At 42.5% G+C, this 27524-nt stretch overlaps 1 protein-coding gene across 4 annotated transcripts; it reads right to left on the bottom strand.

The window, feature by feature from the left end:
• Positions 1-738: 738 nt before the first annotated feature.
• Ammecr1l (AMMECR1 like) lies at positions 739-25201 on the bottom strand. Of its 4 annotated transcripts, XM_040294212.2 has the most exons (9): positions 25061-25201; positions 23443-23552; positions 11781-12225; positions 9219-9329; positions 8801-8915; positions 7887-7977; positions 5987-6083; positions 4901-4954; positions 739-4197 (listed from the first exon to the last, which is right to left on the bottom strand). In XM_040294212.2, the coding sequence occupies exons 3-8, from the start codon at positions 12185-12187 to the stop codon at positions 4927-4929; spliced, it is 849 nt and encodes a 282-aa protein (XP_040150146.1). In that variant the 5' UTR covers positions 12188-12225; positions 23443-23552; positions 25061-25201; the 3' UTR covers positions 739-4197; positions 4901-4926. The 4 variants fall into 4 exon arrangements, with proteins under 4 accessions (XP_040150146.1, XP_005315922.1, XP_013220105.1 ...); XM_005315865.5 differs by lacking the exon at positions 4901-4954; XM_013364651.4 differs by lacking the exons at positions 4901-4954; positions 25061-25201 and adding an exon at positions 24045-24066.
• Positions 25202-27524: the final 2323 nt, after the last annotated feature.

The following is a 27524-nucleotide window of genomic DNA, read 5'->3' on the forward strand; positions in this document are numbered from 1 at the left end:
TAGGTATTTTTAAAAAATGAGCAAAGAATACAATCCTTGTGGTAATGCTAAAACTATTTTTTTTAGCACTATTGTTTGGGGAAAATAGGTAATTGGCAGGGGTGGGGGTGGGTGGAGGGGGGCAGGTACCAGGGACTGAATCCAGGGGCACTTAACCACTGAGCCAAGTCTCCAGCCATTTTTTGAGACAGGGTCTCACTAGGTTGCTTACAGCATAGCTAAATTGCTACGGCTGGCTTTCAACTGGTGATCCTCCTGTCTCAGGCTCTCAAGCTACTGGGATTACAGGCATTTACTATCATGCCTGGAAAAATGTTAATTATTAGTGTTAATTATTAGTGAGAGTATAAAATGGTACAAACTTTGCTGCATGTTACTTCTAAATGTTCAACTGAATAAAATATTATGTACATAACTGATATTTAATATAAGAAATGCACTCATGAAAATGTTTTCTAGAACTAGGCTGTCATTTTATTTCAAGGAATTCCAGTCACTGTATTTCAGTTAATAGGTACTGTATTATCCCAGTACCCTATTTACAGGATGGTTTGTATTTGCTAATAATAAAGAATATATAAGCTCTCAATTCTAATTTCCAACCTATTCTAATGTAATCTGTGTCAATTTTGTTGTTAATATTTGCAGGCTTGAAAATCCGGGACTTAATTGATTATATCAGGCATTTTGTTACAGCTGAATAACACACCTGGTTACAAAAACAGAGGCAAAGAACAATTTTTACCCATTATGATTTATTCTCTACAATACTTCATTAAAGAGTTCAATGATTTGCACTCAGAAGTTATATAGCCAAGAGGCAACCAAGTGTAATACAAAGAATTGGTCTGAAGTCTTTGCACTGAAGGCCATACAGTCTCTTGCTTTAGGGAAATATGAACGAAAATAAACAAAAAGAACAGATAGCTCCCTAGGCTCCAGAAATCTCAATAGAAAATAACATTAACAGTTAGTGAAATTGTAGATGTTAACATGTCATGGAAAACATATCTTGTGCAAAAATTAACACCCAAGACTTCATTTGTATAGATGATTTTTATTATAAACAGTAAAATATATATAACATTTCAACTACAAACCTTTCATGTGGAAAGGGTCTCTAACATGAGTTGTTTTAATATTATAAGCGAAAAAGTTTAAGAACCTCACAGTGGAAACAATCCAACACTGACAAACTCTAATGATCAGACGTCCTCTTTCAATGTAAAATAAGGACAATTCATAATTACAGAGAATGTCCTAGCTGTGGGTATTATGAGACAAGCCAACTTTCCAGACCAAAAGGCACTCACAGCTAGGGATGAAACAAACTCTGAACCAAGCCGGTGAAGTCCAGCTGGTTCCGTTAACAGTGGTTACCATGCTATTCAGCTCCAGCAGCCCAAGGACAAAGGAAACACTGGGCAGGAAACACTTCTCTACCACCCACCCTCTTCTCTGCTTTGGTCAAGCGTGTGGAAGGCAGTTCAGTTCATTTGGAGCTGTCCACCTCCCTATGCAAAGCTGCCATATGGATGACCCAGACCAAGTCTATTTTCCTGAAAGCCACTTGCCACAGATTTCCATGAGGCCATCCTGACCCATACACTTCCAGACCGCTTCCTGACTAGCTCCCCATCCAGATGGACACCAGCAGTGTCCATTCCTTACAGGACACTACAGTTTCCCTTGGCCAACTCTCAAGTTCCCTTGACAAGGCAAGAGGAACTAGCTTTCCCATTGCTGGACTTCTTTGGGTGCATGAGGGAATGTTTGGGGAGTAAGGCTTCTTCACTCCAGAAACCACTGAGCCCACTTCAGTGTGATGCTGGGCTTCACCAGCCCAATTCTTGTGCACTGATTCTTTCCCCCATTTCTTGGGTTTTTAAATTTTCTGTTCATTTTCTTAAATGGCAGGTATCCTATCCTACCCTCAATAAAATAAAATAAAATACATATTATACATTGGGGAAGACAAATAGGGCAACATTTCTACAAGAAAAAAAGGCTTGAGGAGCATGGCACTGTAAATGCTTGCATGACCAGTCTCAGGGGTGAAAGTTTAGCACCAATTTTTTTTGCTTTTTTTAAAATCTTTAGAAATTAAACACAACTTTTAACATAGAACACTTGAACAGTAATGAGTGTAGCCCTATGTATCAATACTGTTGTACAAATTGGAGGTGGGTGGCTTAGGCCAGAGCTGACCACCCTGACATCAATCCATGGCACCTAAGAGTAACTGTCATCACATCTGTTTTTAACAAGACATTTATTATCCTCAGCAGTAGGAAATCATAAACCGAACCCTTACCCTTCATTTACATTGCAGGGGGAATGTGATAGGCCACAGGAACCTAGCACAGCAGTGAGGGGAAAGCAGCTTGGGCACCCTGATGTCCCCCATGTCTTCCCCACATGTTCCAGGTCCTTGCCAGCAGCACAAACCTGCTCCTTTACCCATTCCTGCCCAGGAACTTGAGGGTGATGCCTTGAACAACATCCCTTCTTAGATTGTGCCTCTGCTCCCCCTCCCCTATTCCTGGCAGAAGGACTTGAATAGTCACCTTTTTTGGAAAGCCATACCATCACCACATAAACTCTTAAAAAAAATAAATTAAATCAAAACGTGTTCACTGGGTTGACACCCAATCCATTTAAGAGTTCTCTAAGCATGTTGTTGAATACCAGTGTATAGTCCTCAGGATCCTTTTTTCCAGCTGGCCACCTCTTCCTGTAAATCACTTTAGCAGTGCCTTTGCGACAACGCATTCAAAGAATCTCCCAAGTTCTATGAATTTTGCCACCAAATAAGTGAAGAGGCAAGGGGGAGGAAAACTTGCTGATGGCTATTTGGAAATCAGCAATAGGAAAGGGAAATGTCACATAGAAGTTTAAATGACCCAGAAAAAAATGAGTGGTTTGGAAATTTGCCCTCCTGGGTTGAAGATTCCCATAGTAAGCAAGATTAAAGATTCATCTTAATTACACAGCTTTGTTCTAGAGTCCTATAAAGGACTGAACACCAACAGTCTTCCCACTTCAGGCAAACTAGAAAAAGGAACTCCACTGCTTAAAAGTCCCTCGGGATGTCTGCCTAAAAAGAAAACCACTCAGAGACCCTGGATTCTCTCCTATGACAATGTGCCCTCTGACAGCCCCAAACCCATTGCCTGTTTGCACATCTATGCTTCCAAGAACCTACATCCAGCTGTGTAGGCACTGCTACCAATAGAGGAGTGAGGTAGCCAGGTGGTGAGGAAGAGGTCTCTCCTTTCATGCCTGCACGCAGTGATGACACCAGGACCTCCAGGGACATCTCCACTCCATTCCTCAGCAGGCTACATCACAGAGCTCTGTTCAATACCAGCAGACTTGATGCAGGGAGAGTGCCAGAAAATCCAACTGAGAGTGGGATGAGAATTAAAACCTTCACGACTTATTGAGCAATGGAATCTGCAACGCCATCCAAAGGGCTTCCGATCTTGATATGGGTCTCTGTCCAGGAGCCTCAAAGGACTCTTGGTGCCCATGCTCAACCCTAATATGGCGTCCACTTACGAAGCATGGAGGTTGTGATCAACTCTTGGTATGCAATAAACTGGAAGTTTAAAAAAAGGAATTTAAAACAACCTAAAAATGTTTCTTGTTGGTCTCCGTTGCCCAGACTGCCAGGGGAATACACCTATTGATCTGGGGAGGCTGTGGGGGTGTGTGGGGGGGTAAGCCTCCATGGATCATCAATTCCGACTTCCAGGGTATGACCAATAACACATGCGGCAAATCACCAGACCAGGGTCTTCTGAACCCACACAGTAATTTTCACTAGTCATGGAGGAGCCCCAATCCAACGGAACCCCGTATTGAGGAAAGGCTGAGATAAGGCTTGGGCCCCTCAAGTTCTGTTTCATTCAATTAACCCCACACCCCCTCAGTCAGCGGGGGGCAGACTTGGCAACGGAAGCTAGCATCATAAAATGGTGCAGTAATAGAAGTAACTGGACCAGGAAGAGGAGGCATCTGCTCCAATGATGTCATAGCCATTGGTGGCCACAGGGGGGTGGGACTGGTCATGCAGCCGTGTGTCAGGAGTAATGATTGTAGAGGGGCGGGGCATGAAGAGTGCCATTCTGGAAACAGTGCTGTCGAGAAGCAATATACTCTGCGTAACTGATTGTCACCTTCTCACTTCGGTACCTGTATAAGGAAACAGGCAAGGGTATTAGGAACTCCAAACAACTCCTTTTGTAAAATCACTCAGCAGAGAAAACCAAAAGCTTATTCCACATTTCGAAAGAATAAAATGGAAGACCAAGAGCAATCTTACTTACAGAAAATGAAAGACGGCACAAGAAAACAATGTTGTTATTACAAATGAACAAGATGAAAAAGCACAATCACAATTCACCCCTGAGAATGTACTTCGGCACATCCCACCTTTAAACGCTACATAAGCTTATCATCAGGCTGCTTGTAAGCAATCTGCTGCTGGGGTCTGGATGAAGAATTTCAAGATCAAATTACATGGGTGGTAGATTGGAAGACGGCTGCACCAAAATCCAGTGTAAACTGCATATCTACTTTCATGTTAAAATAAGATCAATTGGACAGAAGTGCAACCTCAATTTGCAGAAGAGCAACAAACAAGTTATAACTAAAAGGGGCACAATTACCTAATTCTGGGTCAAATTCTGGTGAAGCAGATTAAAGGATCCTTGGGCTATATGGGACAGGTCTCAATCCCCAGATGAATATGCCATATCACAGGGTTATCAGAACAGAATTCATAGCACTTTGGCTTTGCTCTGGAAAGAGCCATGAGTCAAGATGCGAAGCATGGGGTGTTACAAACCTATGGAGCCTACTACAGACCACAGGAGCTGGGTGTGACAATCCTTACCCAGAGCCATCTCTTTCCCACTGTAATCACTCCTCCACTGCAAGGTGATTATTCCTGAATTTTGACAGGGAAATGGCTGTTCAAATAAATTGTAATAATAATAGTAATAATGCTTTGTATTTGAAGAGTGTTTTTTTTTTTTAAATTTATTTATTTTTATTTTTTGGTGCTGGGGATTGAACCCAGGGCCTTGCACATGCTAAGCATGTGCTCTACCACTGAGCTATGCCCCCAGCCCCTTAATTTTTGGAATCCAAGGCATTTAAAAAAACTCTGGGTTATCTTCCAAACCTGTGAGGCTAGCATGATTATTCAGCATTATATAAATTAGGGGCCCAACAGAGGCCCTTTAGAAGCTAAACCTGTCAATGCTTCCAATTACCATAAGGACGGGAAGAGAACTGACATCTATTGATCACCTACAATGTTGCCTGACCCTGGGCTAGAAATTCTCCATACATTACCTTACCACATCCTAAAACAATCCTACAGAATTATCATTCACATCTTACAGACAGGAAACAGGCTGAGAGAGGTGGAATAACTGGCCCAGGTCACATAGCTAGTAAGTGGTTGAGCTGGGATTCAGACCCCAAGATGTGCATTCTAAACTAGGCAGCCTCCCCGCAGAAGTACATAGAAATATTGTTCCCAAAAGGGGCATCCTTTTAACTCTTTGTGAAAAGCGTTTCTGACTCTTTTGCATCCCCAGCCATCTGACTGCATGAATGGATAAGAAGTAACCCCTCAACTGGCCTTGGACTACTATACACCAGGAGCCTTCTCTCCTAACTTCAGCCTTCCCCCTCAGCCTCCCAACTATGTAGGACCAAACGGACACCCTCAACTTGCTTGAGCCTAAACTATGCCCCAACCCCACAATCAGCTTAGCTACAGAGACACACAGAATGCTGGAGGAGTCTCTGTCTTTATTGGTATTGCTTCCTGAGAGCATCAACCTCACTCATTCATCTTTGGTTAGGGATATTAGCAGAAAACACTTTTTTCTTCCCCTTTCCACCAAAAGTATCTTCTACCCAACTCCCACTCCATGAAAATGGCAAGGAAAATAAGATATTGGCTTACCTGGTGAGTTTGATCGTTTTTCTGAATTCACTGGTAATTGGAGCCTTAAAGCCACCTTTCCTGAGCAAGGAGTCTATTGTCTGAATCTGATCCCAGTCTGAGGAAAAGAGAGGCCACACTGAGGTCAGTATACAACCAAACAAGAGTGTGACATACTCAAATATGGCCAGTGCAGAAGACAAACATGTTCAAGAAGCAGCAAATCTGCTGGAGCAGAGGAAGCCCTGGGCACTAGCCCATATATTTAGAGCCCCATATGCTTCACTAATTGTCCAGTGGAGACTCTGATACAGGACGGCCATAATGGTTGTTCCCACACACCCTGCTTCTGAGTCCTTCCTGTCAGGTTACCCCAGCATAACTATCAAGGAATAAACTCAGTCTTATGCTGTTGGCCTCATGCTTGTAACCAGGGCCTCTTTATTGAAAGAGGACTTTTTGTTTTGAGACAGGGTCTCACTATGTTGCCCAAGCTGGCCTTGAACTCCCTGGTTCAAGTGATCTACCTGCCTCAGCTTCCTAAGCAGTTGGGACTACAGGTGGACATCACTATGCCCATTAGGAAAGGGGGATTTAAATTTTGCAGCTTATATTCCTATCAGAGTAGCCTTTCTTCAGTTTAACTATTTCTTTTTTTTTCTTGGTGGGGGGGCATACAAGGGATTTAACTTAGGGACACTCAACCACTGAGCCACATCTCCAGCCCTATTTTGTATTTTGTTTAGAGAGAGAGTCTCACTGAGTTACTTAGCGCCTCACTCTCACTGAGGCTGGCTTTGAACCTGCAATCCTCTTGTTTAAGCCTCCCAAGCTCTGGGATTACAGGCGTGGGCTCCTGGGCCTGGCCAGTTTGATGATTTCTATGAGTCCTATTTTCTAAGAAAGAGAACTGGCAGCAGGAAGGAAAATATTCCCTTAGGAAGGATGGAAAAGTTGTTCACACATACATTGTTGAATTATTTTTGCAAAATTTTTAACAGACAAAAACCAAATACATCAAATTGAAAAACAAAACCCCCCTAAATTACTATATAAGATATCCCCAATTTTTTATTTTCTCAATCAACTTTTAATTATTTACCTAATCATTCTAATCTTACTAAAAAACACTTCTGGTGTGCCTCCTTATACAGAGGGTATTAGACTTATGTCCTCACATAAGTAGTTAAAAGGTTCCTTTTTAATGCCACATCCCCATTGCTTTCAAAAAAAATTTAAACACAACCACAATGGTAACCAACAAGGCAATCGCTTCCGTATAATTAGTTCATTAATATACTTAACTGGATATTTTTCTCTATTCCAGGTTCACACCCAACCAATACCGTGTTTCACATTTTATTTTCAAAAACAGACTAATTCCAAGAAAGAAAGAAAACTGGGTTACATATCACAGAAAGCACAAGCAACAATTAAAGGCATTCTTCTAGATAATTCTTTTAAAGAGAAAACCTGCCCAACCTACTTCCTACCTTTGATGTTCCCATTTTAAGAACTCATTAACTACTGAGTTCTTTAAAAACAATAAGGAGTATGTATGTTTTGCCCTTTGCCAAGTTAACAAATAAATAATGACTCATGATCAAAAGTTCAATACCCACTGATACAGGCAACTTCCCTTTATAACGAACTCTATAATGTGGTCAGGTTGACTTCAAAGGAAGTGTTTAAACAAGTAGGTAAATGAGGGAAGCATCTCCCCTTTTCTTTTTCCCAGCTCCTGCACCTTTTTTGGGAGTATGCCCCTATCCTATAGGAATCTGACAGGCATCAAGAAGAAGAAAGGCATTCATTCTTAGTGGCAGTTGGGCTGAAAAGACGACCCACTTCACTTTCCTGCCTTTGAGCTGGCACAGCTGTGAATGGTGCGAACTGCTAAATGCCCATTCGTCCAACTCACCTTGTTCCTTAGCAACTTCAGGTAAATATGTGGCTGTGCGTTTGACACCTTTTTCATTGATGAATTCAATTCGAATCCCATGGACCCCTACCTATAGAAAAACACAAACAAGTAAATGGCATTTATTTATTCTAATGGAACTTAGTCACCCACATATAAATCAACACATTCCTGATCTGCTTGACTCTTCTTCCCAGAGAACTTCTTGCTTTCCATGACTAACTCTTTCAGATATACAGGCCACATCAAAATAAAAGCTATATTTCAAGAGCTGCCAAGAGGAATCTGGAATATTTTCTATTGGGTTATCCCATTCATTCATTCTTTCTTTTTTTAAAGATTGAACTGAGGGCTTTTTTTTTGCCACCTTTTTTCATTTTGCCATTGAACTTGTGATTCTCTTGCCTTGGGCTCCCAAGTGGCTGGGATTACAGGTATGCACCACTGTGCCTGGCTATTATTTCTTATTAGATGTGAAAGAAGGAGGTAGAACAAGAGTGGGAAAAGTCAGTCTTTCTTTCCTTATTTACTTATTCATATCTCAGTTGTACTGGGGACAATTCAGGAGCCTTCTACCACTGAGCTTCATCTTTAGCCAATTTTTATTTTTTGAGATAGGGTCTTGCTAAACTGCCCAGATTGGACTCAAACTTTAGATCCTCTGCCTCAGCCTCCCAAGTCACTGGGACTACAGGTATGTGCCACTATGTCCAGCAGAAGGAAGCCTTTACATTTACATTTCCTCTTACTCCTAATTGAGCAGCACTTTTTCTGTCACCTGTGTTGCCCAAATTTGGTTCCACACTCAGCTTTCACATTCTTAGACCCTCTCAATAAAGGAGATACATTACCATGTACTAACCCGAACCCAAATGCAACGAGAGATGCAGAGTTCCAAATGCGGCTGTTCTCACCTCCCAGTCCAGGTAATCACTGGCATCCTCAAAGTTAGTAAGGAGGGAGACAGAGCAGAAAAGTTTAGGCAGCTCCTCTCGGGTCAGGGGGGGAAATCGGCTGTCCTTAAGTGCACTGGAGGGGGACAGAAAACATAAGTGAGGTTGCTCTGGAGTTGAGAGACATTACATGCCACAGAGCTCACATAGTCATGAATCCTGACACACACAGACAGCATCTACCATCCGTCAATATTAATATGTTAATATTAGCTGTCTACATAGAAACTGATAGTGACTCACCAGATAAAGTTCCTTACATTTCCTGTTTACTAAAAAAGGAATGCTTAAAATGTATCACTTAGAAGAATGGAAGTCAGGCAATTTGTTTCCAATTCTAGACAATTTGTATACAGTTCTTAATGCCCAGTGTCATTACCTGGTTAACGTATATTCCCTGAGTCCTGAATGAAGATTCATGGCTGAGAAAGTCCCGATGCAGCCACGAAGACGCTTGTCCCGCCCTGTCTTCCACGTCACAAAGAGGGGACTAAAAAAAGAAAAACAAAAAACATTGTCCAGCCCCAAATTAATCATGGATAATGTTTCTTTCTGTTACTGCCCAAAAGAATTTTCTGAACTGCCAGTTACCTAGAGAACTCTGGCTTTCTGTAAGTTGTTCAGTTCTGGCTAGAAACAGAAAACTTTCCTGAAGAAAGGCTCTCTGAACAACCTTTCCTATACTCCAAACTGAGAGTTTCCACTCACTCTGACAAATTTATGGGCTATTTTCCTCTTCTTTGCCTAGAATTCAACTTTTCCTTCTAATTCTCCATATTCTCTCCTCATGTACTCTTTTTATGAGTAGCCACATCACCCAGCCCCATCTTTCATAATATTAGATACACCTTTCTCTGCATCCTCCTGGCCTCCTTTATTTGCAAGAATTCTCTGCAAGCCCGTGTTGTTCCCATAATTATAACTGCCCCTGGCAACTACAAATTTTTCCTGTTCATAAATTTTCAGAAAAGAAAATGCCTTCTCAAGAAAGCTTTTTATTAACAGAAGTTGCCTTTTTGTTCCTAGGCCAAAGCTTTTATCAGATTGATTGTGAAGATTTTTTTGTGTGTGTGTGATCCCTTCACATTCTGAAGGCTATTACCTCTTTAGACTATTGAATTAATCGCTTCTCAAAGGCAACCTGAATGTTTAGTTATCTACTTCTTTGATCATTGTTACAAACGATCCCAGCAGATTTTCCACCATTTCCTTCCAATAAAGCACCTGCACAGTATCAGACAAAGCTACTATCCTCAAATCTACTCAAAACCTTCTCAATACCTCTACTACCCACAGGGTAAAAATACAGAACCCAAAGCTCTGAACTAAATCCTACACTTGAGGCTACCATCTGCTATTTCAATCCCAAATTCCTTTCCTATACAGGACACCTATATCTTAACCAGGATTAGGATCTGCACCTGCTCAGATTGGTTTTCTTTTTTTTGGTACTGGGGATTGAGCTCAGGGGCACTCAACCACTGAGCCACATCCCAGCCCTATTTGGTATTTTATTTAGAGATAGGGTCTCGCTGAGTTGCTTAGCACCTCACTGTTGCCGAGACTGGCTTTGAACTTGCGATCCTCTTGCCTCAGTCTCCCAAGCCACTAGGATTACAGGAATGAATACACCACTGCACCCTGGCTGGGAGTTTCCTGATCATAGTACCTTATGGCAAGACATCCCTAAAAAGTCAGCACATTTTTTTCTGCACATTTCCTCATTCTGATTCATACACAGGAGTAACTACTATTTCTCTCTGTGTGTTTCACCAACTCAATGACCAGCCTCCTGAGGGCAAGAACCTTTTCTTTATAACCCCCAACTTGCTGCCCAGAGCTCTGTACAGCCTTAGCATGGCAATAAAAGTTGAGACATAATTTTATATTAATGAATGCTCCAAAAGCACTCCCTAAAAACAAAAATCCAAAAGCACTGGTGCTTTTCAAAGTTAGCTCAGAACTGCTTGCTTGTTCATTCATTCATTCTTTTTTTTTCTTTGTGGTTTTGGGAATCAAACCCAGGACCTCATGCATGCTAGGCACGTACTCTATCACTGAGCCTCAGCCCAGCTGCTTCCAGTTTTGAGAGAGAAGACAGCAGCATGAGTTTATTCCTGTTTATTTGTACTTTAGAAATACTGCTCATTAACCAGGCATAGTGGTGCAAGCCTGTAATCCCAGCAACTCAGGAGGCCAAGGCAGGCGGATTCCAAATTTGAAACCAGGCTCAGAAACTTACTGAGGCTCTAAGCAACTTAGTAAGATCCTGTCTCAAAAAATAAAGATTGGGGATATGGCTCAGTGGTTAAGAATCCCTGGGTTCAATACCTGGTACCTGCCCCCCAAATAATAAAGTAAGTAAGTAAGTAAATGCACACAACACACTCATAGCTCATCGATATCATGGACACCTTTAGAGGTCTTAGAACAAACAATAGCCCTCAAATAAAATCCAGTAAAGCTGATTCTGAGTTTCCCTGATGGGATGTCAATGGCCCTATAGGATACTGTGATATTGTAGATGACACAGTGGAGGTGTCCCTTATTAAGAACATTAGCTTTCAATGAACGAGAGCTCCTGCCTGGCCCACAGGCAGTCCCAATTCACTTGGACTTTAACACGATGGTATGATGATGTCACTTTTCTATGCAAAAGGTTAAATGACTACCCATTGCCACATGAACAGAAAAGCCAAGAATGAAATGCCCCTGGTTTCCAGAACATTACTGCAACAATAAACTTAAACCTACTTCAAATACAACACAGCCTCCTTCCATTACTGAATCCACTAATTGTTCTAAATATTATCTGGACATTTCTCATCACTCCCCTTTACTCAAATGGTGTTACAGTTTTTTTAAGCAGCAGACACTCTATAATGACCTCAGAAGATCCCATCATGCCCTCCTTAGTGTACCCTGCACCTAATTTACTCACTAGGGGTCATTGGTGAATCTAGGAAGTCGTGGCTGTGGGAAGCCATAGAGGTGACAGTAGAGTACGTCAAAGCAATAGCAGCACATCTCTGCAGTCACCACCAGATTCTTAGTGGTGTTGGCAGTTCCATTGGGCCGGGGAAGAGGGCTCAGCGCTCCCGATGCGGGATTCATTCGTGTGATGGGAGAGTTTCCAGGTCCCAGAGTTAAGTCCGACACATTCTCCCGTCCACTGCTGCTGTCCACATGCTGGTGGTTTTGGAGAGGTCCTGAACTAGAGCCGGGGACAGTTGTGGACTGGTTCCCGTGACTATGAGTTCCACTTCCAGATAATTTGGGCTTCTTGACCCCACAACAGCCAGCTGCCAACTTGGGCTCAAGTGGAGGAACACAGCGTCTTTTTCCCATCCTGATTTGGTGCTCGTGGTCTGGAATACTGTAGAATCCTAACCCAAAAGAAAACAGTTAAGTACAAATTTGAATGGTTAAAAGAAGAGAACAAAAAAGAGTCCACATGGGCCAGGTAAGAGTTATCAAATTCTCTTTTCCACCTGAACCTCCAGGACGTATGGTCAATAAGGTTTATAGACCAAGAGGGCTAGAAGAGACCTTGAGTTCTAGATCTCAGATCTCTATAAATTTTTCCTAAAGTAGTTCTATTAAGTTTATGGCCACCATGGACAGCAACAGGAAATAAGCTGCTCCCTCTTTCTTAGGACACCCCAGGGCAGAAGAGCAGAGCCAGCATGCACATGCTGAGGATGAGAACATTTCAAGACAACTGCAAGACTGCCCCTAACCGTCAGGCTTAGGTTGCTTTCTCTACCTTTTTCAGAGGCTCCAAATTGAACCATCCTAATTTTAAAGAACTTCAGAGGAACTTTCAGGCTTTTCCTTGTTAACCACATCCCTTTAGCATTTTTCTCATCACTAACTTAAATCTGTGTAATTTCAGTCTCAGACAAGAGTGAAGATGAAAAGCTATTAGCTGTCATTCTGAAAAATGCACACCCTTTAACACAAGGCTCCCACCTGTTTGTCTACACAGCTTTCCCTTATTAACCCCTTCCTCATTTTCTTTGGTTCCCCTCTGAACTCTCTCCAATTTCTATACATCTCTATCCTTTCAAGACCATATTAAAAAAAAAAAAAAAAAAAACCACAACAAAAAACCCAAAAATCAAAAAACAAACAAAAAACCCCCCTTGCAACCTACTGGAAACCTTTATTTACACAAATGACCCAAGCTTCACAGTCCTTTTGTGAGGTAGCCATTTCTGCCCTGTCATAGCCAGGCAAAGAGATACGAAGCCACCCAGTTTAACAAAATGCAGCATCACATAGACTGGGGGACCAGGGCATCCCAACTGATGATGTGAGGGGAGGAAGGAATGTATTTCTACTAAAATTTTTTTCCCTTAAAAAGCGAAAGGTCCTTTTTCTGTTGTCTGAAAAGTAACAACCTTCAGCAGAATCAGAAAAATAAATCCTAGGTATTTCAATGTTGATAACAACGGAGTTTGTAAAATTCTGAGGACTTCAGGAAATTATAGTTTCTTCTCAAGTCATTTTTTTTGTTATTGCTTTAGCCATATACATTTGTATTTTCTCTGAAATTTGGACATGTATCATATAACTTTTTTAATTTTTTTTATTTTAAGTTGTAGATTACAGACACAAAACCTTTATTTATTTTTATGTGGTGCTAAGGATCGAACCCAGTGCCTCACATGTGTTAAGCAAGTGTTGTACTGAACCACTGAGTACAACCCCAGCCCATGTTTTTGAGACAGTGATCTCTTGTTGCTCAGGCTAACCCTGAACTCTTGGGCTTGAACAATCCTCCTGCCTCAACCTCCAGAGTAAATGGAACTCCCTGGCCGTAACTGTCTCTTCTTTCATATTTATTTATTTATTATTTTGTGGTCTGGGAGTGGAACCTAAGGTTTTACACATACTAGGCAAGACTCTACCAATGAGTTACACCTCCAGTCGCAATGGCTTATCTTTAAAAAAAAAAAAAAATACTGGGAGTTGAATCCAGCACTTTACCACTAAGCTACAACCTGTCATTTTTAGTTTTTATTTTGAGATAGGATCTCACTAAGATGTCAAGGCTGGCCTCAAACTTGTGATCCTCTTGCCTTAGCCTCCCAAATTACTGGTATTACAGGCATGAGTCACCACACCCCGCCCACAACTGTCTTTTTAGGCACTGCTCTACAACATACAATTTTCGTTATAAAATTTTCAACCTTTTAAATTAGATAGCTACCTTTTGCAATGACAATGTTTCTACACAAGCAATTTGTCACTTTAGGCTAAGGGAATATAAAAATTTTATAATTGGGGCTGGGGATGTGGCTCAAGCGGTAGCGCGCTCGCCTGGCATGCGTGCGGCCCGGGTTCGATCCTCAGCACCACATACAAAGATGTTGTGTTCACAGATAAAATAAATAAAAAAATAAATATTAAAAAAAAATTTTATAATTATTCATGACAAAATACACAGCTAGGGCAACTCTGAGATGAAAGCTGTCTGTAGCTAAGGAATAACGACTTGTATACTTCAATGTCTGGCTTGAAACAGGTGCTGCTGCTTCTTTTTTTTTTTTTTTTGATACTGGGATTGAACCTAGAAGTGCTTTTGCCACAAACTAGATTCCCACTCTGTTTTATTTTGAGACAGGGTCTTGCTAAATTGCTGAGGCTGGCCTCAATCTTTCAATTCTCTTGCCTCAACCTCCCAAGTCACTGGGATTATAGGTATGTACCAGTGCAACTGGCTCAGGTTTGAGAAATTCCTATGTACTTGATATTCTGAGCATGAATGTCATTGTCTTATATAGCTGAAAAGGAGCAGAATGTCTTGGTTTAAAATGCTGCCTCCAAACTAAGTGAGGTGGCACACCTCTCCATTTTTTTTTGTACTAGGAATTCAACCCAGGTGTGCTTTACCATTAAGCTACATCCACAGCCTTTTAAATTTGAGACAGGGTCTTATTAAGTCATTGAAGGCCTTGCTGAGTTGCTGGGGCTAGCCATGAACTTTTAATCCTCCTGCCAAATTGCTGGGATCACAGGTGCATACCACTCTGCACTGGGCTGCAGTGGGTGCCTATAATCCCAGTGACTCAAGAGCCTGAGGCAGGAGAAGCACAAGTCAAGGCCAGCCTAGGCAACTCACTAGGACTTTATTTATTTATTTATTTTTAAAGAGAGAGAGAGAGAGAGAGAGAGAGAGAGAGAGAGAGAGAGAGAGAATTTTATTATTTATTTTTTAGTTTTCGGCGGACACTACATCTTTGTTGGTATGTGGTGCTGAGGATCGAACCCGGGCCGCACGCTTGCACGCTACCGCTTAAGCCACATCCCCAGCCCCTCACTAAGATTTTATCTCAAAATAATAAGGGTCAGTGATGTAGCTCAGGCTACATCAGTGGAAGACTGCTTGCTAGCATGAGTAAGGCCCTGGATTCAATCCCGAGTACCTCAAGGGAAAAAAAGCAAAAAAAAAAAAAAAAAAAAAAAAAAGCTGCCTCCTCCAGAGCCAGATAGCCTGAATTCAAATCCTATTTCCTCCACAACTAATTTTTCTCAGAATCAGTTTTCTCAAAAGAGGAATAACAATAATAATTGCTGCCTGGAGTTGACAGAATTAAATGTGATGTGTGGATGTGGATGTGTGTGTGTGTGTTTGTGTGTATGTCATGAAGTAGTACCTGGCTCATGTTAAAAATGTAATCATTCCATTATTTCCTAGGAGAGCAACTCCTAAGACAGCAAGGACTTGGCTATGCACTCAAGGCTTACAGCAGTGTTTGCAAGAAACACAGGATTCAGCTAGGATATCAGACTCCTCTAACCTTTCAGGAAGGTAGACAATTCTGCCTCATTTTATAGAGGCAGAATCTCAGGATCAGTAAGCAAGAAAACCCAGTCACACTGCCACTAAGAGGCAGAGTTAGGACTTGGACTTCAAGGCCTAGGTCTTCTCACCAAGACACACGGAAGAATGAAACCACCAATTAATATTCATTCGATTAAAAAAAGTAGATTCTAGGGTACACTAAAAACTAATCTAATGGTTTAAAGCAACTTGTCAACAAAAAGGGATCGAAAAAAAAAAAAAAAAACATTAAAACCTCAAGCCCGAAGACAACACCTCGGACATAACCCAGAATACTCTTTAAGCACCCACACAGGAGCCCTGTCATTTGAGTCCATAATGGATGTCACTGGTCTGAATTCTCACTACCTTATATGTAATTGTGGGCTGAGGGTTTAGGAAACATGTTAGATGAAGGACTACCCACAGAAAGCTAGCATTCATTAAGGTAAACAGGGCCCCAACGTTCTGCCTATAGAGCCCCAGAATGCTAAGAATCAAGGAGAAGGGATGAAAACAGTCTCATTACACCAAATCACAGGAGGTGCCGCAGTCTGGCTGGGTACAAAATCACGAGCCACTCAGAGCCTTGTAGATTCAAAAGCAATTCTTTATTCCCGAACTCTCACTGGCACTCAACAGGCAGGTTCTGGGGAAAATCCACACCTCCACCGGGCTCTCCAGGAGTGGGCGCCTAAGGCAGCAGGATACGCCCTATTCCCAGCAGGATCCACCCTAAACCAGGATGTGCTAAACCTGGATCCGCCCTAATCCCTGAGCAAGGTCACCTTTCATGCAATGTCACTGCAAATGACCTGGGTCCAAGGCAAGCCCATTTCCACAATGGAGAGACCTCCCTCTAAGCAACATTGGGTAGGCTGACAAGAAAATTGCCATGCATCATTCCTACTTGGCTATGGCTCTCAGCAAGGAGGGAAAAGTCAAATGTCACTAGATGATGGCAATAATTCAGGTATTCCTTAACTGGTGATAACAGCTCCCCCACTGAACAATACAGGAGACTTTCAAAACATTCTGGTGCAGATGAGTTAACATCTGCCTACAACTCACATGCAATCAATAATATGCAGCAAGCATGATTACAACTGATACCGAGTGTTTACATTTACCAATTTCCCCACACCCTTTCAAAATATAATTAAATTTTTTTTTATTGTAGATGGGCACAATACCTTTATTTATTTTTTTTTGTGGTGCTGACGATTGAACTCAGTGCCTCATACGTGCAAGGCACAACCCCAATCCCCCCAAATATAATTTGACATGGACAGAACCAACCAAAAATCTTGTGGCTCCTTAGGCCAAGGCATTTCTCTGGTAGGTAGCTGAGCAAACAAATTGACAATCTCATATGAGGCCCTGGGTTTGATCCTCAGCACCACATAAAGATAAATAAATAAAAAATAAAGGTATTGTGTCAAGCTACAACTACAAAAATAAAATATTAGAGGTCAGGCACAGTGGTGCATACTTATAATCCCAACAGCTTGGGAGGCTGAGGCAGGAGGATCTCGAATCCAAAGCCAGCCTCAGCAAAAGCAAGGCATTAAGCAACTCAGTGAGACCCTGTCTCTAAACAAAATACAAAATAGGGCTGGGGATGGGGCGCAGTTCAATCCCTGGTACCTGCCCCCCTGCTAAAAACCAACAACAAAAACATTAGAAAGCCAGTGTGGCGACACACCCCTGTAATTCCAGCAGATGGTAAAGCTTAAATGGAAGAATCAAATTCAAAGTGAGCTTCAAAAACTTAGTGAGACCTTGTCTCAAAATAAAAAATAAAAAGGGTTGGCAACGTGGCTCAGTAGTAAAGCAACCCTGAGTTTAATCCCTAGCGCGAACAAAGAAAAAAAGAGAGCGAGTGAGAGAGAGAGAGAGAGAGAGAGAGAGAGAGAGAGAGAGAGAGAGAGAGAAAGAGAGAGAGCGAGTGAGAGAGAGAGAGAGCGTGTGCGAGCGCATTTCTTGGTCTAGGAGTGTAGCTCAGCAATACAGCACTTGCCCAGAATATGAAAAGCCCTGGATTTACACCCCAGCATTTGGGGGGGGGGGGACGGCGGCGGCGACATTTCTTAAAAAATGTATTTTATATATTTAAACCTAAATAAAATATGACCAATCCATCTATTTCATTTATGCTCAATATATATTATCCACTCTCTTCACCTTTGTGCCCACTACTAGCTAATACTGAAGGCAGCCTCTTTTTTTTTTTTTTTTTGGAATTGAGAATTAAATCCAGGGGTGCTTAATCACTGAGCCACATCCCCAGCACCCTGTCACCTTTTAAAAATATTTTATTTACAGACAGGGCCTTGCTAAATTGCTGAGGCTGGCTTTGAACTTGTGATCCTCCTGCCTCAGCCTCCCAAGCCGCTGGGATTACACGTATTCTCCAGTGCCTGATATCAACAACTGATATTTTACTTATCAACCATTATAAGCAAATATCAACTAAAGTACAGATAAAGAACAAACATTGAACTAGGTGCTGATGATAAATAACACCATCTGTTAACTACCAATTTTATCAAAATGTTCTCCTTAGGTTTGAAACTCTTCTATTTATTTATGTATGTATGTATGTATGTATGTATGTATGTTTTAGTTTTCGGCAGACAACATCTTTGTTTGTATGTGGTGCTGAGGGTCGAACCCGGGCCACACGCATGCCAGGCGAGCGCGCTACCGCTTGAGCCACATCCCCAGCCCCAAGTTTGAAACTCTTCTAATCCAACAAAGTAGACATGTCATTCCAACAAAGTTCTAGACTCAGCTCCAGGTACTAATAAGGATCAACAGATACTCTGATCACGAAGTGATGTGAATTATAGCAGCTTAACTGTAAGTTTCTGAGAATACAGCTTCTGACACTGCAGAGCAATACCATTTTAATAGCACAGGCTAACCATCTGTCTGACCAGCTAAAAACAAACTCAGTATACTGAATGACATAACCTATCTCTTCCAAAACTGACATGCGAAACTGCTCTTACCCTTCTCCAAATTTCATAAAAACTACCAATGATGGTACTTTGATCATAGTATGAGTTACTGTAGAGTTGATTCTTCTGCAATAAGTGGTCTCAGGCATAATAATTTTTGTTTGGTTAAAACATACATCAGGGCTGGGGATGTGGCTCAAGCGGTAGCACGCTCGCCTGGCATGCGTGCGGCCCGGGTTCGATCCTCAGCACCACATACAAAGATGTTGTGTCTGCCGAGAACTAAAAAATAAATATTAAAAATTCTAAACAAAACAAAACAAAAAAACATACATCAAATTCTTAATTAAAGCACACACTATGGCAACTCATCCAAGGCCTTTGGGCTGGGTCACTTGCAATGCTAAGTTCCAGGGTTACTTACTTCAAAAGCCAGAGCAGTCATCTCCTTTTTCTGCTGTACATTCACTTTAGAATTATCAGTGAGAACACATGAGTTAAAACTGGTTTTCTACCACATGGAAGCAATACCCTTATTTCAACAAAAAAGCAGGGGTAAATAATATAATCCACTGTTTTACCTCTTAACCTTGCAAATGCCACTTCGTGATTCCTTCTTTGGTTCTGTGAATAACTGAGCAGTTCTCTGCTGGTCAGCTTACAATGCTACTTAGAAATTCCAACCAGCAGTGACTTCGTCTCCCTGAGCATGAGAGGCCAGTGGCATCTGTGTTTTCTCTTTCACAAGACCTAACACTGTTGCCTATATATAGTACAGACAATAACAACAAATTGCTGATTATCACTAACAATCTTCTAGTAATTTAATAATCATTTAAATTTGCATTAGAAAAAAACAACAAACTGCTCTACTCAGTGATACATGCCTGTAATCCCAGCAGCTAGGAGGTTGAGGCAGGAATATAATGAGTTCAAAGTCAGCCTCAGCAACAAGTGAAGCACTAAGCAACTCAGTGAAACCCTGTCTAAATAAAATACAGAATAGGACTGGGGATGTGGCTCAGTGGTCAAGTGGCCCTGAGTACAGTCCTGGTACCAAAAAAAAAGAAAAAACTTACACTTGTTTTGATTCCACTGTGAACTAACTATGGAGTGACTCTATGTATGTGATTGAATCACATCCTCAGATTCAAGGAGGCACTTTTAAAAGCATCAATTCTCTTTTTTTCCATGTTTTTATTAGTGTATTAAATATAATAATGGGTTTCATTTTATGTAAGTAGCTATTCTTATCAACAATGTCAGCTCTATTCAGTCCAAACCAAGGGACAGTTTAATAATTAATTATTCCAGCAAAATGGATAGACAATGTGGATAATTCATTCTAAAAATTAGGTCAGCCACCACCTAAATGCACTTCTTGGTTCAATTTATATCAGTAACTGTCATCTTTGCTAAAAACTACCAGTAACTGGTGAGTTCTGTACCTGGCCTCAGGTGTCACTTATGTCAGGTTTGACAGATTGTAAAATGTAAACTGCATTTGAGAAGAATTCTTTTTCCTTTTAGAATAAAGAGCACTTCAAAAGTGACCCAATGGAGTGTTTATTTGCCTGGGTGGCAATTTATGAATTCAGGGATTAACAGTGATCACTTCTCATAAATTGTTAATGTTAACAAACAAGGCATCGAGACCACTACTGAGACATCATGTAGGGATGCCCTGATTGACAGGGATAGCTGGGCAGAGAGGCCTCTTTCCCTCCATGTGGATCCCTTATAAGGCTATTAAGCCCACTGAAAAAGACAAACTATTGTCCTTCCAGAGCAGCTCCCATCTTCAGAGAACAGAGCCAAAGCTTTATGGTGACAATATAATTGCCAACTCTGCCAAATTCTGATGTGTAAAATCTGAGTGCAAACTCAGGCAAGCTGTCAAATCTCTGTGAACCTGCCATGGCAAAGGGCTATTTGTGAGCTTTCAGAGAGTAAGACATGGAAAGAACCTGGCAATCTTTTGGCACATAACTACAATTTGTTAAGCGTCTGCTAGTTCTAATACTACTACTATCCCTATAAATAAAAGTAGAATTAGTTGGGCACGGTGGTTCACACCTGTAATCCCAGTGGCTCGGGAGGCTGAGGCAGAAGGATCATGAGTTCAAAGCCAGCCTCAGAAAAAGCGAGGCACCAGGCAACTCAGTGAGACCCTGTCTCTAAATAAAACAAAAATAAGGCTGGGGATGTGGCTCAGTGGCTGAGTGCCTCTTGAGTTCAATCCTTGGTACCTAAAAAAAGTAGAATTATAAAAATAACAGAGGTCTGAGAGGTCCGAGTTCTTACCATTTCTAGAAAAATAAATACTCTCATAATATGATTTTATTAACTACCTTTTAGTCTAAAAGAGTATATTATTATTATTATTTTTGGTACTGGGGATTGAACTCAGACACCAAGCTGACAAGAAACAGTATATCATTAACATGGGATTATTATTTAAATGTCCTTGATGTTTCTCCTCTTTGAAAGGCAATGACTTATTATGTATCATCCACTTTTTGAAACTTGTAACAATTCTATTCTAGCTGGGCATGGTGGTACACGCCTGCCTGTGATCCCAGTAATTCAAGAGGTTAAGGGAAGAGGATCACAAACTCAAGGTGGGACCTGGCAATTTAGGGAGACACTATCTTAAAAGAAAAAAAAAAAAAATTCTAAAAGTGTCCTTATTTAAGGCTATACACTAAAAAGAAATTATACTTGATAAATATACTATTACTGTGGACCTCTTGATGCCCACTGAATACTAAGAAAATACTGTCAAAGTAATTACATTTCAATAATCCAATTAAAATATCTAGAGAAGTCTAGAAGAGGAAAAAAAAAATCTACCTTCACCCAAATCTACATTTATCTTTTTGTTTGGGGTGGGGGGCACTAATGATTGAACCCATGGGGTGCTTTACCACTCAGCCACATCCCCAGCCCCCCCCAGCCCCACTTCTGAGACAGCATCTTGCTAAGTTGTTTAGGGTCTTTTTTTTTTTTTGGTGATGCTGGAATTGAACCCAGGGCCTTGTGCACACAAGGCAAGCACTCCACCAACTGGGCCACATCCCCAGCCCTGCTTTAGGTCTCACTAAATTGCTGAGGCTGGTCTCAAACTTGCCATCCTCCTGCTTCAGCCTCTCAAACTGCTGAGAATTACAGGGATGCGCCACCACACCCGGCTACATTCACCTTTTAAAGGCAACCCTCAAAACACGACCTCATAAAGATTTGAGAGTGAGGAAAAGGAAAAAAAAAAAAAAAAGGTCTTTGCATTTTATTATTTAGAATTAAAACATCTGCTAAAATCAAGCCTTTCTCATTCAGAACAGGCTGTAGTTTCCTTTGTGACAGAGAGTCAAGTTGAAATTCAATTTAATAATTATATGATAGGCACTGATATTGCACCTAAGCTATAATTCTGGCCTACTTATGGAACTATTCCAGAAAATAGTCAGATGAAAAACCCACATACATTCTGGTAACCATTCCAACTAATCATTTCTGTAAAATTTTGTCATACACATACATACACCGGTGCATGAATATTTTCCACCACAAAAGACAGATCTACCTATATAATTACTTTTAAAAATTTATATATATATTAAAAATACACCGGGCTAGGGATATAGTTCAGTTGGCTGAGTGCTTGCCTTGCATGCACAAGGCCTTGGGTTCAATCCCCAGCACCACACACACACACACACACACACACACAAAAAGCACAAAACTACACATTTCACATCAACCTCGCTTAAAGAAAAAAACCTGAAATACAGTAGTTAAAACTTTTGTTTTTAGCCCACTTTCTCCTTTCTATGTGAGCTATAATAAAATGCCAGATCTTTCTGGGCCTCAGTTCTTTCATTTGTAAAATGAAAACATTTGTCGTCCCCCCCCCTTCCTCACAGAGGGGCTGGCAGGCTCTGATGAGATGCAAAGCACTCTGAAAAACTCTCTTCCAAGTGTTAGTGTACTGTTATTAGTAGAAAAAATGATTCTCATCGTGCTTATTATACAACCCAAACTCTCACAAGTGCTAGGCAAAGTTCTCACAGCTACATCTCCAGTCCCCACAATACAGCCAGCAGTAATATATTTTTCCCCAGAAATTTATTTAAAGTTCACAAAGAATTAAAATTATTTTCCAATCTGTGATGGGATTTTCAAGAAAAAAGTATCACCATAGCAAATTTACAGCAAATGTTCCAAAAATTTATAAAGATTAAAAGTGTTATGAACAAGAACCAAAAATTGATCAGGAACTTCATCAACCTCTGAGTCAATTAATCCAAGAATTAACACAACCTTTTTTGTCTTTAAAAGTGAATAATTAAGGGAACTGGGCATGGCGGTGCACATCTGTAATCCCAGTGACTCAGGAAGCTGAGGCAGGAGGATGGAAAGTTCAAGGCCAGTCTCAGCAATTTAATGAGGCCCTAAGCATCTTAACAAGAGCCTGTCTCAAATAAAAAGGGCTGGGGATGTGGCTTAGTGGTGAAGTACCCCTGGGTTCAATCCCCTGTATTAATAAATAAGTATTAAGTAAATTTGGGAAGGGATTAAACTAGAAATGAAAATATAATGCTCCACTACCATCTAGGTCACTCTAGCGGGTTTATGAAAAATAAACTTGTCTTTGCACATTTAAGTTACTTTTAAAAAGATTAAATAGAAGAACTTCATGGAATAGAGAAATACAAGAAAACAAAATACACCTACACCAAAATTCAAACACAGGCTTAAAACCAAAACCAGCAACAAAACTCCACTTTAAATATGTCCAAGGTAATACTCACTGAAAACAGAAAGTCTGTATTGTCAGAGGAACAGCTACAACAAAGGAGGGGAGCTACTCTGTCTCTGGAATGAATTTTCTTCCTTCCAATTCCATTCCTTCTTCCTGTACCTAAGATGGAAATACAAGTGGAATGAATACACAAAATCCAGGTAGTATAGAGTCAGTTTTTTGAGAAATTACAACACAACAGAGCAATTTCTGGAAAATGAAAACAGCAGGAGAACAGGCTCTCCTTACTTTTAAACATTTCAAACACTAAATACTATGCAGCAACAACAGTCCTATATCTTCAATCACCTCATCCTGAGCGTCATCACCACGGGAGGACACTGAGGATCAAAGGTTGCATTGCACTCCAACATGAGACACACATTAAAACTTCCCCCACCACCAATTTAGGTCAAAACTTGCTCTCAGGTCAGGAAATACCATTTAGAGGTTCTGCAATGGTTTCTGAATATAAATATACTCTCAAATCCTCTGCAAAAAGTACCGAATAATTACTGAACAACGACGTGTCAGGGCCAGGGACCTAAGGGCAGACCATCTTGTTACACTAGAACAAGATGGTAAGTGTTGGTAAGAGTCATTCATCCTTACTCTTAGTCTTGAATAGATCTGTTCATAACCTCTTCACCAACTCTCCCCATTCTCCAGCAACAGAGAATTTAGCTATTCCCAAAGATGTAAACAGAAGGATTCAGGCCCCACCCACTCTATCCTCAGAGAGGGCAGTGAAAAAGGATAGGCCCAGAGGGATAAGGGTGAAGGAACATGGCAAAGAGAGGAAGGAGTTCAGATCAGGACAGGGAATGGAGGAGGGCAAGGAATGAAGGGCAAAATCCACAGCCCGAAAAGGAGAGGCAGAAAACCCAAAGTGTGTAAGGTAGAGGGATAGTAGAAAAGGGGATGACGGGATGAATGTGGAAGGAGGGACTTCGGGTGGGGTTGGAAAAAAAGGAGAAGAGGAAGAGAAAAGCGCGCGTGAAGAGAGTTAAGCAAGAAAAGAACGAAGACAGTGTGGGGAAAGGAGAGGCCGGAGCGGGGAGGGGCAAAGCAGGCAGGGGGGAAAGGTGAAAAGGTAAGGCAAAAGGATGTGGGGCAGAGGACTACCGGGCGCTGGGGGAGTTGGGGAGACCAAAGAGTGACGGGTAGAGCAGCTTGGGCCGAGCCGCGGGGGTGGAATCCAGACGCCGGGCGGGGGAGGGGGCGGCGGGCCCGTGGGTGGGGGCCGCCAGGCGGCGCCGGAGACCACCAAACTTTACACAGACCCGACACTGTTTCCTGGAGGGAGTGCAGAAACAGCTGCGGCTGGAGCTTTGCCTCGCGGCCCGGGCAGGGGCGACCGCCCACCCGCTCCCTGACACTGACTCACGACCCCCTGCCCTCGGCGGGGACTCGCGGCCCGAGGCTCCGCCTGCCTCCCAGCTCCGCGCCTGGGAGCCCCTCCCCCACGCTGCCCCGGGATCCTCGCTCCAGGACCCCCGGGACCCACTCGCGGTCCCTCCGCCCGCCCCAACAGAAGCAGGCCCGGGGAATCCGGCGACGACGGCCCAGGGAAGGCCTGGACCGGCAGCGAGGAAGGAGGAGGGCGCGGCGCAGTCCGACTTTCCCACCTTTTCTCCTGGCCCAGACGCGGCCGGGGCGGACGGGACCTCTCGCGCTCTGCCTCCTCCTCCTCCTGCTTCATGGAGCCATGCGCCTGGGTGGGGGCTCCCGAGAGAAGCGGGCCGGCGGGCTGGCCGGACGCGAGGCGCAGACCGGGCGGGGCGAAGGAGGTCGGCGAGCGGGCGGAGGAAGAAACGGCGGGGCGGCGGCGGCGGCCGGGAAGAATTGGAGGTATTTCCCGGGCGGCTGGAGGACTGAGTCGAGCCCGGACCCAAGTCCTCCGATATCCCAGCAGCCACCGGAGGCAGTGAGGTAATGGAGGAAGAATGTAGGGAGTCCTCCTCTGGTCCGCCCGCCCTCTAGCGAACCCTGGAGAACCAGAGAGACCAGAGCTCCGCCTCACTCTTTTCACGTGACCGTAATCCGCTCAGGGTATTGGCTGGCGTGGACTACAGTGTTCAATTTGGGAAGCTGCTTTCCATTTGTGGAGCTGAGTCCTAGGTAGTTGGGATAAAGAGGAACACCCGGGAAGACAAGAGAAGGCCGACGTCCCCGGCGGGGCGCGAAGCTGGCGGAGCTGGGTGCCCGGCTGTCTGGCTTGCCCGCGCGGTGCACGCCGGGCTGCACGGCCAGGCCAGAGGGAGCGGAGCACGCCGGGAACCGTAGTCCCGGCTGGGCGAGCGACGTTGTCCGAGGCGCTGCCGGCCCAGGTGCTGGGCTCTCGCGGCTGACCCAGGTGCTGCAGCCTGGCTGCCCGGCCCTCTCCCAGTTTTTTGTCACTCTCTTTAGTGACGAAAAACTGAGCTGCCAACGACTTTTGTCCTCAAACGCCCACGCTCACGTCACCTCACCTGACCCGACCGCAACCTTCTAAAGCAGCCCGGAAGAAGCAGCTCAGACCAGTCTCAAATCAAGCCCATGGCACCAGGGCAGGCCCTCAGGATGCCAGCCACTCGCACCTGGCCTACCTAGCCTCCTGATGCTCTGGATTAGGGCAGGCTTTCCCCTGCAGTGCCCACTCCCGTCACGAGTCCATCTCTTCCATCCCCTGAAACCCCAGCTAGAGATGACCTCAGTGGGATACTGGATTATTCAGTAGGCCAGCTAAGCACATTCTTCAGCACTAGCAGTGCAAGGCCCTCAAAAAGAACAGCATGCAAAAGAAAACAATTGAATTTGCAGTAAATAATTTTAATTCCAGATGTTTTTTGTTTATTCATTTGTGTATGTGTGCCCAGGGTTGAACCCAGGGCCTGGTGCATGCTAAGCATGTGTTTATTGCTGAGCTACATTCCCAGCCACAGCATTTTATATTTTAAATTACAGATGGGATAGCACAAAAAGTTTCACTTCTGCCCTGTTCCCTCACCCTAACAGTTCCAAATAGATTGGGTCCTGTAGCAAAGACAAACCCTGTTTTAAAGCAATATCTGCCTTGTTTAAAAAAAGTACTGAAGCACACAGACTGTTTTGTGAGGTTTCTTTTTTTTTTTTGCTTTACTGTTGATGTATAAAGGCATCTTAACATGTTTGTCTTCAAAGACCAAAGAAAAGTGTCTACTAAAAAATGTAAATCATAACTAACAGTGAAGCTTTCCAGCAAAACTCTTCTGCTCTAGGATGCATAATGTATGTAAGGATAATAATATCTACTACTATAACCTTTTAGCATAATTACCTGTAGGCAACAAAACCCAAGGCAACTCTGTCTCTGGTGCCTCTTAGACACAGAACTTTCAAAGAGAACCTGACTAAGAATGACAGACAGGAAGCAAAAGACACCTATGCTTTATGAAATGGGAGGTGACTTTTTTTTCTCCCCACATTTTTAGATTATTGTATGATAGTTATACATACTGATGGAATTTGTTATTACATGTTCATACATGCCCACAATACACAATATAACAATATAATTCCCAGCACCTTCTCCCTCCCTCCCCACCTATGGGAGGTAACTTCTAAAAAATTGATTTCTATAGCAGTATTCATAATTCCAGTTACATACTTGATGTGCTTATTGCTATTGAAGCTACATTGGTCAGTTTTTCACCTTCTGTCTGCCTGAAAAAGTACAAATTAGATGATCATATGGCCCAGAGCCAGAAGCACAGGAGGCAGAAAGCCAGAGGCCAATATTTTGTTCCTTGAATAAGAAGGCCAAAACCTGATTTAAAATAATCAAAATAAATTTCACATAGTGAAGGTCTTTCCAGCTGAAAGTCTTAAAACATGGCATCTGGAAAGAGGCCTTACTCTATTGCTCCCAGAGTGGTACTATATAGTTATTAAACAGCCTACAGATAAGGGAGTTATTGCTCCCTGGTTATGAAGCTGCCAGGAGGTAAATAAAAGAACTAAGTTGGACTTGAAACCCTCCCAAATTAAAACAAAAACAAACCTTGCTTTGAGCTGTTGGAAAGCATTTTATTGAGACTAGGATCCAGATGCTGCTGCTTTTTTTAACTTATG

Source organism: Ictidomys tridecemlineatus, chromosome 7, assembly GCF_052094955.1.
Source record: "Ictidomys tridecemlineatus isolate mIctTri1 chromosome 7, mIctTri1.hap1, whole genome shotgun sequence".
NCBI lineage: Eukaryota > Metazoa > Chordata > Mammalia > Rodentia > Sciuridae > Ictidomys > Ictidomys tridecemlineatus.